Source organism: Marmota marmota, unplaced genomic scaffold, assembly GCF_001458135.2.
Source record: "Marmota marmota marmota unplaced genomic scaffold, marMar, whole genome shotgun sequence".
Lineage (NCBI taxonomy): Eukaryota > Metazoa > Chordata > Mammalia > Rodentia > Sciuridae > Marmota > Marmota marmota.
In genome coordinates, this window is record NW_026000019.1 from 7,957,081 (window position 1) to 7,975,511 (window position 18,431).

Consider the following 18,431-nt stretch of genomic DNA (forward strand, 5'->3'; position numbering starts at 1 on the left):
GATCTGGAACATTCCCCAAAGGCTCATGTGTAGAAGGCTTGATCCCCAGCTGGTGGTGTTATTGGGAGGCAGTGAAAACAGAAGAAGGTGGAGCCTGGTTGGAGGGTAGGTCCCTGAGGGCATGTTGTTGAAGGGCACATCTTGTTCCAGGCCTCTACCTCTCTGTCTCTGTTTCTTTGCTTCCTGGCCAACTACGAAGTGAACAGTTTTGCTTCATCACACTTTCCTCCATAATGTATCGCCTCATCAGGTACAGAAGAAATGGAGCCAGTCAACCATGGACTGAAACCTCTGAAATTTTGAGTCAAAATCAATCCTTTGCTCCTTTAAGTTGATTTGTTCAGGTAGTATGTCACAGCAACGAAAAGCTGACTAACACACACGCTGTTTATATGGTTGTATTCATTCGGTCCTTGTAAAAATGTCCCTTCTATGTTCATCAACAACATTTCTTGGCTAAGACATTCATGACCCTAGATAGGTTGACAAGATCTTTTAAAGACAGGCTAAGAGAAGAGAAGAAATGATTTTTTTGTGTCATTATGAACACTACAAGAATATGTTGCCTTGGTTCTTGTCCCTTGGACTGGGATCCTCACTCACTTCCTCATGTTGCCCAAGCAGACTGCCAACAATCAGGCGGAAATTTCTAACACTTCCACTTGATGGACTACATTCATACATGCTCAGAATCCCAACATTCACAATCTCTCCACACCTTTTACGTACAACCTGTCATTCAGATAAAACAGACACAAAAATATGTACTTCCTGTGAGGTATTAAACAAGACAGCCAACCTCTTTCCAACCTCTGCACAAAGCAGCTGTGCATTACAGACTTGATGTCAGGAGGGTGACCAGGTCTCCCAGGCTCCCCCCAACCCCATAATACTTTACAATGAAACGGAAAATTGGAACTCTACCTCTTGTAGGAATCGTAAATGTAAGAAGTAGGCTGTACCCAATACATGTTCTTATTAAAAAAAAAAAAATCTTCTCTGTTCATTCCACAGTGGAAAACAATTTTGATGCTTACAATGGGAGTTGTTCAGCTGGGAGAGTTTGGGGAGACTGCAGGAAAGACACTATAAAAGAAAAAGCAATTTTAGACTATAAATAATTTTACAGTGTCTACTCCACTAATTCTCTTGAAAATTTCCAGGATTGTTTTGAAATAATGAAGCTAAACTTTAAAAACATAGTGCCTGGCACTAAGGAGGTAATGCAAAAATTATTACTAAAAAGACACAAATAATTTTTAATTTAACAAGTTATCCTACTAGTAAAGAGTTCTTCAAATATATCATTTTTTCTCTTATGTGCTCCAATATTTAAATGTTCCTTTTCAACAAAAAAATAAATAAAAAAATATTACCTCTGACTCATTATTTTTTTTTAGGTAGAAACTGACAGCAACTAATCAACTTGTTGATTCAGTCATCACATCTTTCAAGAGTTATAGAATATTTTCTGCTGTGTCTGTATTTATCTGACCTCTTTAAGATAATAAAATGATATTTAAAAAGTAAGAGTCATTTTTACTAAGAACTGTGTCTCCACATGCTGTAAATCCATCCTATGAAGAAGGAACAAAATGTGGATCTGACAAGAAGGCAATTCAAGTACGGAGTGGAAATGATCACTCCGCCACCAGAAGTTAGATCACATCTATATCAATTGTCCATGTTTAAAAAACCAAATGGGACAGTGATGAAATAATTTTAAACATAAATAATGTTTTTGTAAAACAAAATTAGTATTTGGTATCAGGAATCATGTGTCAACCAAGAATTTGGGGGTAATTGTGCCCCAAAACATAACCCAAATGGTCATAAAAAATTTGAAAGACAAGTACACTATTTCTTCTGTTGCCATGTTCCATTCTATCACAGAGTTTCCTCCTTACATTTGATGATAATCTCAGGTTCCTCAGTTTAATTTCCTTTCATAGACATCGGTGGAAATTATGAAGAGCTGCATAATCATTAGCTTTCATACAACAAACCAGATTTCCTAGAGCACTGCTACTAAATCTTTCTACTACCTTTTTTTTTTCCTCTGAAAATGGCAATCCTTCAGGCTTTATAGCATTTCTCTTCATCTACCTTCATTACTTTTATCTAAGCACTTCCCAGATTTGCAGCCCTCCACATAAGGGCATTTATTTATCATTTCATCCAAAAATTGTTCACGTGACTATGGCTGGGTACATAAGCTTGATGTATTCTACTCTCTGATAGAACCTACAGTTCAACAAAGGATACCTGAGGACACAAAGGCATTCTAAAATATTCCATACTGAAAGAGCTCCAGATTGCAGAAGTGTTAAAAAAAAAAAGTAATCACAAATAAAATGCATTGTCTTGCCAGCAAGACAATATATGCAGTGGTACATGCCTGTAATCCCAGTGGCTCGGGAGGCTGAGGCAGGAGGATCGTCAGTTCAAAAGCCAGCTTCAGCAAAAGCAAGGTGCTAAGCAACTCAGTGAAACCCTGTCTCTAAATAAAATACAAAATAGGGCAGGGGATGTGGCTCAGTGGTCGAGTGCCCCTGAATTCAATCCCCAGTCCCCCCGCCAAAAAAATGCATTGTCTCATTAAGCCAGGAATCACTTGATCTACACTGAATATCTGATGGCCTTCACATCTTAGCCAAAGACCTCCCAAATTTCTCATAAAGTTATGTCCTTGACTTATGATGGGGTTATATGTTCATAAACCCATAAGCTGAAAAATTAGCATAAGTCAAAATGCATGAATACACCTAACTATCACAACACCACAGCACAGCAAAACAATACACTGTAGAGTGTGCATCCTTTTCCTGGTTGGAAAAGTGGCTGAGTAGGCACTGAGGTAACCAAGCTGCCCAGCAGCATAAGAAAGTATCATCTGCCTATCATTTGCCTAAGAAAAGACCAAAATTTAAACTTCAAAGTATGATTTCCACTGAATGTATATTGCTTCCACACTAGAGAAAGGTCAGAAAATTCTAAATCAGACCATCATAAATTTGGGGATCGCCTATAGTCCTAATTTTCCTTCCCAACTTCACTTTGCCTCCTCCACTTTCCTAAATTGTAGGCTTTGTATTCACTCATCTACAGTGTGAAGTGTCCCAGTGAAATCATCCGACACTGACTTAGCATTCTGAACACATCATCAAAACCCCCATGTTTTTCAGCCTCTCCACTGTCCTTTCTTGAGAATGAACTCATTCCCTTTCAAGTCATGATCATGACTAAGCAACAAAGAAAGCCATCAGACAAAATTAAAAGAATGCCCCAGAAGCCATGAAACATGGCTATTTTTGAACAATAATACTAACTTCTAAATAAAGATGGCAAAGTAAAATACAGCGTAAATCTAGAGGCTCAAAGTATTGGCCAACACAAACTTAGTTCATCCAGAGAAATTAAGAATCATACTCTTTCTATCTGATTTCAAAACCATGGCATTTTCGTGTTTCTTTTGAAGTAGGCTACTTTGTTTATGCAAAACACACTAAATTCTGAAGATTCTCCATCTTTCCACTTGAAAATAGGCTAGTGTGACTCAAAGCCATGTTTGATAAGCTCAGGAATGAGTGATTAGAACATTCTGAACTATCTCTGAACAATGATCACTAAATGTAAAGGCTCTACCTACATTTAAATAACATACTCACTTTGGTCAGTAATTTCAAACAAATGAGTGGTTTCAATATTAAGTAAAATCATGTTCACAAAGCACATAAAACATGTTTAGTTAAATCTGATGTGTTGCAATAATAATGAGAATATCTAACATTTATTTAGTGATTTCTGGACCAAACACCATGCCAATACTTTCAATGTATAACTATTTAACCACAACCCCAACCCTGCATACTTAGTACTATAGGAAACCCTGTTTCACAGATGAGGATTCATGCCAAAGAGTAGAAAAATATCACATCTCATGTCACACAGCTAATAGGTAGCAAATCATGATTCCATCCCAGCAGAGGTCCTCTGACTCTGAGCCTGGGATGGAAGGCAGCAGGCTGCACAGCTGCTCCCAGATGACAATCACCAAGCTCTCTAAACTCTGACTGCAATGCACATGGCCTAGCCTAGATGTTTAAATACCCGCTGGAAAACAAAAACCACGACCCCCACACTAAGGTTGACCTTCTCTCTCACAAGAATCCTAAAATGAAGTTGAGTGATAAATCCGTTGAAGGAAGAGCTACATCCACTGTGAGTTTCTCTTTCTAACTTCAGCCGACCCTCACCACTACTAAGCAATCTTTCTATTCAACTCTGACTGACACAGTGAAGTTTGAGCTCTGCTGCCCTTCCTCCAGTCACCCTGCATCCCCTTGCTGGGCACTTCCACAGATGCAGCCACCACTAAGCTGCATCTCCCTTTTTGTTTTCAGTATCAACATTCTCTGCATCTTGACCTACTACCTTTTGGCTTGCTAACGTTTCTGAGGAACAAGCCAAACCCTGTTTGCTGTCAGCTCCCCATTACCTTATCAATCCACTTTCCATGACTCACTGTTATCACTACGATAACATCCAAATTCCCAGGTCTTGCGTTCCAGTGCTGCTACGGTCTGATCTTACTATTCTTCCTCCATGCACGAACCCTCTACTCCATCACAGTTGTCTAGACACCGTTTCCTGACATGGTCTGTCCATTCTAATCCATGACCATCCGGCTGTTCTGATGGGAACTGCTTTCCTCCCCATTCAGTGACTCAGCCCAACCACATCCTTTCTTCAAGAACAAATTTAAACCTTTGATGTCCACTGTAACTCACAATGACTTGCACCCTCACTCCTACCTGTACCTCTCTCGTCTTATCTCCTGTCAGTCTCACCACTTCTTCTTTTTACTCCATCCATACTCCCCTCCTTGTTGTTAATCAGCATAACAGGCAACCTAGGCTTCAGGGCTATATTAGTCAGTTTTCCATTGGTGTAACAAAATACCTGAAGCTAGGTACTTTATTTATTTTTTTTTAAAAAAAGGATTTGTTTATTTAGCATACAGTTTTGGAGGCTGAAAACCCCAAATCCAGCAGCCACATCCACTAACCCTGTGGTAAGGACCTTATGGTAGATGGCATCACAAAGGTGGAAGTGCATGTGAGAGGGAAAATTCACACAAGACAAGGGACCAGAGAGTGGGGAGGGGCCAGTCTTGTCCCTTGCTATGCTCTCCCCAGAATAACCAACTCACTCTGCAAGACCAACATCAATCCCTTCCAAAAGCAGCACCCCCAATGGCCTAATTACCATGAGGCCCCACTTCTTAAAGGCTCTGCCACCTCGCCAATACTACCACACCAAACTTCTAACACATGAACCTTTGGAGAACACACTCAAACCTCAGCGAGGGCCTTTCTACTTGGAGTGTTCTGCCATAAGATGCCTCAGAGTTGCCTCTGTCAGCCACATTTTTGGGAACTGCTCATGTGAGTCCCCTTCACACACATCTGCAGGCTCCCTCATTTTCTTTCCTAGGTTCATTTAGTAGTTGTCACTATCACAATTTAGCAGAAGTATCTTGTACTTACTGAGCTTGCTTTTCATCTATTTCACTAAAAGAATATTAGTTCCACAACAACAGGGATTCTTACCTGTTCACTCCATGCCTATGAGTGTCTGCCAAATACTGGATGCTTAATAGTGTTTGTAAAATAAATGAATGAATGCGCTGCCATAATTCTCACTGCACACATTGCCCATACTATTCATTTGGCACTTAAAATTATCATCCATAAGCCCTGAATACTGCTTAATGATATGCTAAGTGTTTGGGAGTCCACTATTTCTGCAACTTGCTCTTAAATGCATTCAAAACGCAAGATGGATTGATGAGTGACTAGATGGAGAAACAGACCCAAGCAAATAGTGCAAAATGTTAATTGCAGGATGTATGTGGCAGTTACATGGTTGTTTATTGTAGAAATACTTCAATTTTTTATGTTTGAAAAAATTTATAATAAAACTTGGGGGGAAACACTTTTAACACTTTAGAGAGGCCTTCTCTGACTATACAAACTTCAGTTGCTAACGAATTGTTCTCCGTTACATCTATCTATTGTATTTTTTTTCATAGTTTTATTTTTGTTGTTGTAGTTGTTTGTTTTTGGTACCAGGGATTGAAACCAAGGGTGCTTAACTACCGAGCCACATCTCCAGCCCTTTCATTTTTTTATTTAGAGATAGGGTCTCACTGAGTTGCTTAGGGCCTTGCTAGGTTGCTGAGGCTGGCTTTGAACTCACTCACAGTTCTCTTGCCTCAGCCTCATGAGCTGCTGAGTTTTCAGGTGTGCACCATGGTACGCATCCTTTACAGTATTTTTTACTAGCTGGTATCCTGTGATGGTTCTTTGGCTCATCGCTGCCTCTCTACCCTCCCTAATTAGAATGTGATTTCCCTGGAACTAGGAGGCTACTAGTATGTCCTCTGCTGTTTGCTTTTCACCTAGAATATTGCCTGGAACATAATAAGTGTCTAATAAAAAAACTTCTTAAGTAAATAAATTAATGAACAGATACATTGTAGAACTGCTGATTGCATTATCAGTTGACAGAGGAATATCCACTTTCCAAACAAATTTTCAGTTTTTTGAAATGAAAAGTTTTGCAACTTTCATAATATCTAGCAAAGTTTTAGCAGCACAATAAAGGTTCACATTCTTTTCATAATAATAAATAACACAAGCTGCTGAGAGGTCAGTATTTTGAAGTTGCATAACACTATGTAAATGAAAGACTCCTATTCTTGTATTATTATTATTATTTAGCTTTCATGTCTGTAAAATGGGAAAAAATTAAAAGCTTTTTGGTGAAGAGAGTCAAGTGAAAATAAGGTAATTTTTCTGGATCATGGAATTTTATAAATGCCAAAGAAGCTAAGAAATAATTTAACCTAAAACTTCTTTTTAAAAGAATATGAAAATAAGACTCAGGGAAAACAAATGCCAATTCAAACATCTGGAGGGAGATTATGAACAAAGACAAAATAAGAATCCAATCTCCAAATTCCTAGTTTTTACTGTAAGTGCGGACCGCAGGCCCCTGGGAATTGGCCATCTCCATTTGGAGGCTCTTGTGGATTCTCCAGCGGCCTCCTGGCCAGAGAGATCCCCCTGTTGACTTAGTATTATCAACTTTCAATATTGTCTTGGCTTGAAGCATTTGTTCTCCCTCCCCTAAAGCCAAGTGTTCTTTTTTCTCTTCCAAATTGCCAGAAGCACCACTGAGTCCTGTATCTCTTCTCCCACAGGCCCTCACCACCTGTTCTCCTGCCGTTGAGTGTTGTTGAATTGACAGCCCACTTAGGACAGAGCTGGGGAGGCTTCACAGGGTACCCCCCATGACAGAAGGAAGACCCCAGGTCCCTCCACTCAGCCTCCATACATCTATCATTTTCCAAGGACCACCACAGCTCACCAACTCAAAGAACTGTCATTCAGAGACAAATGTGAAAGGACTATTGGGCACAGAGTAATGAAGGAAAGACGTTCGGCCAACGATTTTCTCAGGCGCACTAAAGAAAATAATTATGTAAGCTACTTTAAATGCAGGAATGTGGAAAGCCTATGTAAAGGCTGAGGCTTATATACTTAACCAAAGGAAATGACAGAAGAAGAGGAACTACATTTTTTTTTCCACAATATCTTCTCTCAAATCAGTTTTTGTATTGTGGACTGAAGTGCAGAAAAGTAAAAAATTTCTTTGGAAAGGCTACACCTTGCTTACAAAATCCACAACAAACATTTACCGAGAACCTTCCCTTAGCAACACGCAATGGGTAAGGCCTGCGGATTTCAGCCTGTGACCACGTGTGTGCTCTTTCTCCTGGGTTCCCCACCAAGGACCTGCCAAGCCCTTGAACTGGCCCTGCCCCATCTTGCTTTCTTCTTTCAGGATGCCACACTTTTGCAATTTCTTCTGACTAGAATGCTCATAACTACTTCTCTTCCTGCTGCAATCCTATTCTTTTCTCAAGGTATAATAACAGTAAAGAAAAGCAAAAAGCATTTATGTAGTACTTAATATGTACTGTGCCAGGCACTGTTCTAAGCACTATATGTATGTATGCTTATAGCATATATAGGATTTATATATTGTAATAAGTTATTATAAACATTTAATATATAATGAGCACGGTACTACACACTTGTAATCCCAGCGGCTCAGGCAGCTGAGGCAGGAGGATTACAAGTCCAAAGCCAGCCTCAGCAAAAGCATGGCACTAAGCAACTCAGGGAGACCCTGTTTCTAAATAAAATACATGTACATCCTGCTATTAACATTTTGCTCTATTTGCTTGTGCCTGTATCTCCATCTAGTCACTCATCAATCCATCTTGCATTTTGGATGCATTTAAGAACAAGTTGCAGAAATAGTGGACTCCCAAACACTTAGCATATCATTAAGTAGTGTTCAGGGCTTATGGATGATAATTTTAAGTGCCAAATGTATAGTATGGGCAATGTGTGCAGTGAGAATGATGAAAGCACATTCATTCATGTATTTTACAAACACTATTAAGCATCCAATATTTGGCAGACACTCCATAGGCATGAAGTGAACAGGTAAGAATCCCTGTTGTCATGGAACTAACATTCTGTTTAGTGAAATAGATGAAAAGCAAGCTCAGTAAGTAAAAGATACTTCTTCTAATGTGATAGTGACCAGTGCTAAATAAACCTAGGAAGGGATTATATATGACTACATATTTAATATATAACTATTTAAAAGTATATAGTCTGTGCAAGGGTGACATGCAAATTTGTGAAGAGTTCCATATTTTTTGGTGACTTGGAAAAAAAAGAGTGGTCAAAATAAAAAAAATAAAATAAAAATACATAGTTATATTTCACATAATATATTTTATCAAATTATAATTACATTCATATTTAATATTCATATATCATTACATGTATATATTACATTAAATAGATTTAACTTATTTAATGACTATTAAATAACAATTTTAGTAATGACTCCCCTATAAGATATTATCTCCATTTTACAGATGAGTAAGTGAGGTACAGAGGAGTTAACTAATAACCGGATGAGTGACAGAGATGGGATTTAAACAAATAGGCCGGATTAAAGTGTTAACCTTTAGGTTCCCTGTTTAACCTGTTCAAAATCATCCACTAATATGCAGCCACCCTGGGCCTCCCCACACTGCATGCTCTTTCTTTTTCTGTCTCCTCACTGCACTCTATACACACCTTACCGATATCTATTTCACTGCTTGGTAAATTGTTTTTACCACGTGTGGTGGGCCTCCTCTCGGGGACTTCTCATTTCAACCCTTACTTTTACTTCCACCCCAGATGAGGACAACTAAAGGAATAACTTCCTATACACTGTTGTTTCCATTCCTTGCACAAACACAATGGAGGGTACATGGGAGGTCTTTACCAAATGTTTATGAAATGAGTCAATGAAATGGCTTTAAAAGTGACAGCAGGAGTGTGAGGAGTGTACCTCTTGGCAATGCACAGGAATTACCGAAAGGTAGAGTAGTAGCATGTCCTCAAAGTACCTGGGTGACCAGCCTGCAGGGTGAGGGAAGACCCCTCTGGGCTTCAGGTGGTTCCTCAATAGGTCCCCATTTATTCCATAAGCATAAGCCATGTATTAACTCTAGGCATGTGTACGCAGCCTTTCAGGTTTCCTGACCTATCAGATGTTAATTTACAGCAGGAAGATGGAAACTTGAGTCCCAGTGAACACCACAGATAATTACCATGGGGAATGAAGTGGGGATGGGCCACCTGGTGTGGTAACAGGAAGCAACATGGAGGAGGTGAGAGTGAAGGGACAGGCAGGTTTTGCCGAGTGGATGAAGCACCCACAGTCAGTCCAAGGCTGACCAAAGCCAGTGTCTCTTCCAACAAGAGACCTCGACATGTTCACCAGCCTTTCACATTTCACATGCTGGTCTACCCACAAGTTTCATTTCTCACTATAAACTCCCAAGTTAGTTTCTGATAGAATTCAAAACCCAGTGAGTTTTTTCTGTATAAATAATTATCCTGAGTTTTTATTATTCATAAATAACTATAAAAATTTTAAAAATCTAGCAAACCTGTAAATACAAAGATAACAATAATCTGGAACATCATCCATTCTGATGCTTCACTGCTTTAGCCCTAATTATTTTAGAATTATTTGAGATAGAACTATTCCTCCAGATAGGATTACTTTGTTGTAATATATGTAAATAGCAAATTTATGTGTGTTTATAATAATAGTAAATACACATATAATATAGTAATAAGTAATTTTAGAAGAGTTTGGGTTTTCCAACATTTTTCTTTGAGTTTGCTACTTGTTCTTAGTCATTCTCCCCTCCTTCCTCTCTTTCTTCCTCTCTCTCTCTCTTTGACTCATTGTTATTTCTCTCAAATTTTGTACCTCCCTTTATCATCCCAAATGATTTGCATAGGCCCAGAGATGTAGTTCAAAATATTGCTTAATCTTGATGTTATTGTTTGAACAAGCAAAGAGATTAATGCCTATGTTAGGTTTTCATTGCTGTTATAAAACATCTGAGAAAACAACTTAAAGGAGCAAAGAGGTTTTAGTCCATGCTCTGCCAGTTCCAATGCTTTGGGCCTGAGAGGCAGAACATCATGGCAGAGGGCTATGGCAGAGGAAAGCTTCTCACATGATGGCAGCCAAGAAGTAGAGAGAGAGGAAAGGGCCTGGACAAGATAGAGTCCCCAAGAACACACCCCCAAGTATCCACTCCCTCCAACTAGGTCCTACCTCCTGTAGCTTCTACCACCTCCCAATAATCCATTCAACAATGAATTCCTCAGTGGATTCATCCATTAAAGATGTCACAGCACTCATGATCCAAATACATCCCCAAATTCCCATTTCTGGACATTGCTGCATTAGGGACCAAGCCCTCAATAATGTATGAGCCTTTGTGGGGAATTCCATAGCCAAACCATAATAATGTCTCAGTAGCATTTAGAGTAGTACCTCAACCAACATTTATAAGTATCAGAATAAGAAAAGTTTAGGACAGGAACTAAAAAGTTTTAAAAAAAAACCTAAAAATTCTATAAATAAATAAATACAATTTTAAAAGCACTAACCCAGATTTCTAAAATAAATAGATTTTTTTTATCTGACATTAGGTTTAAAAATAATTCTGCTGCACTACATACTTGGTTGAAAATAAAAGGAACTTCTTTTTTCTCTCCCACTTTCATGGAAGATATAGGAAATGTTGCTGTTCCTAGAGTTTCATCCATGACATAATTGGCATCCATTAACGTGACCTATAAAACAAAAGATAGAACACATAGTTTCCCGGGGATCTTTGGAAATTATGTCTAAAATCTCTACTGATGTTTATAGGAAATTAAAGTTTTCAAATGACAGTTAACTGTCCCTTGAGGTCCTCCTCTCTTTCTTTTCCAGTTCTAGGGATTGAACCCGAGCCCTGGCCCATCCCATGCGAGGCAAAAACTATCACTGAGCCATGCCCCCAGTCCCCCGAGGTCCTCAAGATTAACTTCTAACAATACTTTCTTCTTCTTCTGAATACTATGTTTTCTGATAAAATAACAAAGATTTTTTTTATATATTCCTAGTTGTTCCATTAAATTGTAATGTTTTCAAAAATGAAACTTAATTCCCTCTTTTGAAATGAGAAAGGAACAAACATTTTTTAAAAATCAACATAATTTTCTTTGGTGGAAAATCTATTTTATCTTATTTTAAAGGCTATTGAAATATCTTTATTCTGTTGTACAAAAGAATTCCCTTCCTGATAACAGAAAATAAATTTTCTCCCAAGTATGGGAGAAGGATAGAAGTCTCCCCACCCTCATTCAGCATCTTGAATTTCCCCCACTGGATGCTCATAAGACTTGATGGCACATCTAGAAGGTGGTCTACCCTGCTGCCAGCTTGAGTCCCATCACTTAACTGAGGCTAAAGAAGGGAACAGAAGAACACTGAAGCATGTCTCTCTACATGAAGGATGGCCTTCTAAGAACCCCCAGATGATTTACCTACCTCCAAAATATTTTCCTGATTAGGATCCAAAATAAATTCAAAGGTCTCATTCCACACAGGGTTGATGTCATTATTGAAGTGTCTTGTTCTCTTCCTGCCGTCAGGGGTCGTAGAAATGAAAAGTTCCACGTAGGGATCTGGAGTGTCAACTATGGGACAGTTAACACAAATGAGGAAACAAAAATGAAATTCTTCGTTCATAACTTGTTGTTATTAATATATCTTGCCACATTCTTTCTTCAGTGATTCCACCAAATCCTTTACCATCTTACAGCATGGTACACACTATAGTTTATGGGCGGAATGATGCATCTATCTTTTCCTACAAGACTATAAACACCTTGGGGGCAAGGATCCTATCTTCAGGATCTAGCAATGGAAAGCAACTGTAGTAATAGTGAAGGTCTCCTAACTCAAGGACTTGACTTTTTTGTTTAACACATTCTTTCTTACAAGGTCATTTTAATTAATAAGCACAAAAACCAATAACTAAGGGATGGCTACTAGAAGCTGTGTTAAGCTCTGTGCATACTTTAGTCTATTTAAACTCCACAGGACTGCTGTAAGGGAAGTACTTTACTTTAGTATTGAAGCAACAAGAACTGAGAGATGTACAATATAACCACGTCACACAGCTACTAAGTACCAGAGCAAGATCTTCAACTTGCTAGAGTCATGTGACTTCAGCAATGTTCTTTGGAAGACATCTTGCTCCTGGTGAACAAGGAGATCAGGAGGTATGCATTGCTATGGAATAAGGAGCTGCACATGGAGTTTTGGAGAAAAGGAGAGAAGGGAGAGAAAATAAGAAGAAAATGAGCAAAAGAGGTGACAGAGGGAGAGAGAAAGTAGTACCTAGGTTCACACAAATAAAACACAAGAAGTGAAAGCAAAGGAAAAACAGAAATAATGGCTTCCGAATTATTAGTTCTCAAAGTAAAATTTTATTTTTAATATACCTTGTGCTTCAACAACTATGGCCATCTAGTAAGAAAATCAATGCCCTTCACTTAATTTTTAAAATACTACTCATAGTTCTTCTATATAGTCATCAGATTCTTTTAAATTGTGCATTTAAAAAAATGAAAGTAGGAATATCTGCAAATGGAATACCAGCATTCAAAACTGTCATTTATTAAATTTTCCAGTCTGGAGCTCATTGGTCAAGGGTCTCCAAAGTGAGAACCACTTTGCCTGGTGAAAACACAGAGTCCTGACCCTCCTCCCCCAAGAGCCATAATCAACACACCTACAGTGGAACTAGGAATCTTCGTTTGTAAGTAGTCTGACTTTGGTATGGGCCATATCTAGTCACACATTTGATATTTTAGAGAAATAGGCAGTTGTTTCAGTTTCTAACTTGATGCTTATATTTCTCTACAGGACCATGAAAGACAAACTATAAAACAAAAAGAAGGATGGTTGGGGGAAATGGGCCAAAAAGAAATTCTTCTATATCTGCCACTAGGAGATGGTTGCTCCTTTTTCTTGGCCGTGTTTCTGTAACATCTCCAGCTGGTGCAGTAGGACTGCACCAGAAATAAAACTACACATTTAGAATGGCAGATGGCAGAAGATTATAAAAAAAGACCATGTTTTCCCTTCTGGAGTACAAGTAAATATACGTAATTTTAGATATTTAATTAATACTTCAGATTAAACATAAGAAAAATTATATACAGCCCCTCCATGCCATGGGGCTAGTTCTTTCTCACTTTCCCAGAAATATTAGGAAAAATCAAAGGCAAGAAAATTCCATTTAGAATATTAAAACTCTGCAGGCAGGGTAGGTATGCCATTCCTTCAACAAATAAGTGCTCTCTAAACGCTAGGAAACTGTCCATCAAAAAGTAATTTGACTTTGATAAGGAGTTGAGCCCTAACCTGCAAATTTGGACTATGAAAGTGAGTCAAATGCAAATTTTAAAAGCAAGGTGATGGGAAACAAGCAGATACACTACCCCATGACTAGTAGCTCAGTCACTCAGACCATTACATACAAATTAGGTCAAATAGTAGGTGGGGCAATTGCCCCTTGAGGCTTGATGCTTATTTGAATCTCTGAGGAAGAAGGAGGACAGGGTTTTTTAGACCACACAAAGAAGGGGAAGCAAAGAGTTCCTTGGAAGGAACCGGATAGGAAAAATAGCAGCAAAATAAAGGGACATGTGTCAATCCATGATAAAACTATCTTCTCAGCCAGCTTAGGACTCTCAATGGGGATATACTGTAACACATCCTAACCCTATCAAAATGATAAAGACCATAAAAAAGAAGATACCTGAAGCATGTTTATCTGTCAAAACATCAACAGACTTTTTAAAAAATTGGAATCCAGTTTAACGCCATCATTTTTTACTCATTTATTTTTATTTTCAAATAAAGTCAGTATCCTAAAATAATGGTCAAGAGAGACAGTTTTTCTAATTTTTCCTGTTGCTTCTTCAGCAAGAGACCTTAAAGTTAAGATGTCAGAGGGTGACAGAGGTTTGGAGAAGCACTCATAGCTGCAAACTCAATATAGCAATCTCGGCCAATCCTAACCTTTGCAAACTAAGAAGCAAAACTGTAGCCATGGTCAACACTACAGGATGAAAAGCAGTTTTAAAAGCCTAGTCTAAAAATAGATGATGGTAATAGATATCTGAGCTCACTTTCTCTGTCTAATCTATAATCATCATTGGCAAGGTCACAAAAAGAATTAGAAGTTTTGAAGAAGGAAAGTCCACTTGACAGGAAATACTCAGCCCAGTGCTTTAGATAAGTTCCTAGAAATGTATTAAGGAAAAAAGAAGAAGAAGAAGAAGAAGAAGAAGAAGTACTCAAATCTAGAAAATGATTTTTTTCCTCCTACATATTTACTATGTGGCTTTGTGAATTAATGCCTAAGGGGCAAGTGGTTATTGAGATACTAACTGGGCCTCACCTTGACTATTTCCAGAAAAACAGTGGTGAAGCAAAGAGGTAATGTGTGGACAGAATCTCTTACATCTCATTCTTTTATCTAAACCTTCACAAACAAAAATGATGGGGGTGTGGGATGCAGATCTTTTTTATTCCCATAAAAATGACATGAAACTACATGCACCAGAAATAGCTTCAGAATTCCAGGGTTGTAAAATTTACTCATAAACTTCAGTAGTTTAAGGAGTGCCTGCCCAAAGTAATAAAAGGTCGATCTGTCATTTCAGCTTTGCCCAAATAATACATTTTGTGATTCATGATAGGAATTAGTGAAAGCTTCGAACTCTTAGTTACACTCTTTTAAATATTCTTCATTTGCTTTCTCAATTCCACCACACTCAGTAACTTAAACTCTGTAATATGGATGACCAGTCATGTACTACCAGTCTTATAATAAATAAAAACAATCACAACAAAAAATCCCCAAGTGAGAACTGCCCTCAAATGCATAGTCAAAATACCAGCATTCTGAATAGCTATGACCCAGTGATGGTGTGCTAAATACAGAGCTTCTCACAATTCAGGCTACTGAATTACCTTCCCAGAATCATCTGCAATGCTTGAAAAATGAAAATTGAGATATACTCCATGTTTGTATAAATATGTCAAAATAGACTCTATTGTTATGTATAACTAAAAAGAACAAATAAAACTTTTTTAAAAAAATGCAAATTGGGGGCTGAGGATGCAGCTCAGTGGTCAAGCACTTGACTAGGATGCCCAAGACCCTGGATTAGATTCTGGGCACCACAATAAAAACATTGAAATTCAGTCTTCTACAATCTTATTCTTCAGCATGGGCTTGAAAATCTGCATTTTCAACAACTTAATCAGGGGATTCTTTTACACACATATGAAAAACAAAGGCTTAAAGCATAATTAAGACTAATATCAGAACAAACTAAAGAACAATAGTATAATAGCACCCACAGAAACATTGTGGCTTGAAGACATTAACAGGCTTCTTGGCCTTCTGTGCAGGCATTATTATGCCTGTAGACAAGATTACGAACAATCCACTTAGTCACTTCTGTTCCTCTCTAGCCACTAAGTACATTTTCAAGTGTTGTATGAAGACAAATTCAAGAATAAAGCAAATGTGGGTGTGCACCTTGGTTTGCAACCTTTCTAAGGTGATGGGCTGATGATATTCAAATGTTACACATCAATTATTACCAAACTAGAAATGCCACAATGAAGACCAAAACTAATAATTATTTGGTGAAAGAAATGTCTCTTAATACTATTCAAAATGTGGTGACTCTTTTGGAGCATTAACGATTTAGTGATAACAGCAATTAAACATGAAAAATTTATGGCATCTTTAGGATTGCTAACCTTTCAATACTCATGTTCTAAGCTAACTGAATTGCCGCCTAAACCCTAGAATACTGATGACCAGTACCACTGTAAATGCATGAATCTTAAAAAAATATATATTTTTTTAAATGTAAATATTTTAACTGAAGGAGAAAATACAGGAAGAAAAGTTGACAGATTGTAACCGTCTAGCTTGTTGAATTTTTATAAACTGAATTCATAATGACACCATCACTCAATTAAAAATAAAGAACATTACCAGCACTTTGGCATCTTTCCTCAAACTCTTTCAGCCTCCCCAACAAGAGTGACAACTACTCTGCCTTCTATCGGCATAGAATATGTTTGCTTAAGTTTTATCTTCATGTAAGTAAAATCAATTTGTAAAGTATACATCAGTATATACTTCTGGGACTGGTTTCTTTTGCTCACCATTTTAATCTGTATTGACATTTATAGAACAACATGTAACAGAATTATCAGTTTTTTATATAGTCTTAAAAATGCTCAATATGTCCTCCTCCTCCTATGTGGCCCACAATACAAACAAGATATATGAAAATTTTTATTTCATTATTTTTTCCCTACATGCAAACCAAAACACAAATAAAGCAACATGAAACAAAGAGCTAAAAGTAAGTTGTACTATTATTCCTAACTCTCCTATTTATTTATTGGTACTAAAATTTCTAGCTGTGAGAGGTAAAAATCATGAGAGTCATTCTCTTTTTCTCCAGAGTCCTTACATCCAGTCTGTCTCCATGTTTTAGCTTTAACACTTCTAAAATGGCCCTGACAACTGATTCCTCATTCCATTCAAAATATCACTGCCCCAGCTCAACTAAGCAACACTTCTGTCCTGGGCAATTAACATAATCTTGTGATTGTTTGTTTTTAAACCACTTCCCATACTGTCACCCCAATTTATGAAGTCAGACCTACTCATGGTGAAAAAAACTTCACAAGGTCCATGCCACCAAAGCCCGGATTCTCTTTCCAATCAGTGGCCCTCCTCCATTACAGTGGAACATCACCCTTGCAAGTCCACATACAGGCCCAGAAACATCCTTGAAATTGACACATACTGATGGCAGAAACATTCTCATTCTGCCAAAAGAACAGGGCTGTTCTTTGACTTGTATGTATGTATCATTGTTTGCTTTTGATGCTGATAGCTAAAAGTCATCTGAGTCGTTGTTCTTGTCCCGGGACTATGCACGATAAGGGTCCAAGGACTGTACAGTTGAGGGAGAAGGGGAATGAGATGTTCTCTTCATTCTTTCCTTATCTCGTCCATACTTTCCTAAGAAAATATTTGGTTGTTTTGTTTTCTGATGGATAAAACCGGCAACTACAAATCACATTCTGTAGAGGCTTCATCTATATACATCTGCATGAAATAAAAATAATTCCACATACAACTTCAACTTGCTGATTTGGCATTCCTAATACCATCAAATTTATGAAGGAAACACAAACACAAGTCTCAGAGGCATTAAGTAAGTCAAACAGGATGTATCCAGTCTTTCTGAAGCCAAGAACCTCTTTGCTCTATCAAATAGGCCAATGTTGACAACTCTTGTCTATTTTTGCCTCTGTTAAACAATACCTTACACAATGGCATAGACCATATTCTTCCTATTCACTACTATATCCAAGAGTCAAGCATAAATTTAAACCTCACAGAAATATAGTAAATATTACCAAGGGAACAGAGGCGGGGCTAATCCTGAGCAATGCTGTGGTACAGGGGACCCTTGTGCAAGGCACAATAGTCTCTGCTCCCTAACATTTACTCCTCAGTAACAGGTCTCAACCATTGGATGTTTTGTCCTTACTCCACTTATTTATATTTTAATATAAATCATTGTGAGGCATTTTCTCCAAGAGTTCTGGTATTTAACTTTCATTTCCAAGTATTGAATGGAAAAAAAAAATCCTGAATTTCAATTTACTTTCCTTAAAAAATAACTCCCAGGAACAGGCAGAACTTCAGGGAGTTTGTTTACAGGTAGTGGCCTCTGCTGCTTCTAAAAAGGGCTCAAAATTGGAATTCAATGACTATGGACACTGAAGGCAATCCCTGGGATTTGCTAAAAGAGCAG

The 18,431-nt window shown here is 37.9% G+C and overlaps 1 protein-coding gene across 2 annotated transcripts in view; it reads right to left on the reverse strand.

Moving 5' to 3' along the window:
* Pla2g4a (phospholipase A2 group IVA) overlaps positions 1-18,431 on the reverse strand; it is a 129,557-nt gene that overhangs the window by 60,740 nt on the left and 50,386 nt on the right. For both annotated transcript variants that reach the window (XM_015491688.2, XM_048809822.1), the window contains exons 4-5: positions 12,043-12,191; positions 11,187-11,300 (exon numbers count right to left, since the gene is read on the reverse strand). In XM_015491688.2, the coding sequence (XP_015347174.1) occupies positions 11,187-11,300; positions 12,043-12,191 (263 nt within the window). The remainder of the gene's footprint in view (positions 1-11,186; positions 11,301-12,042; positions 12,192-18,431) is intronic.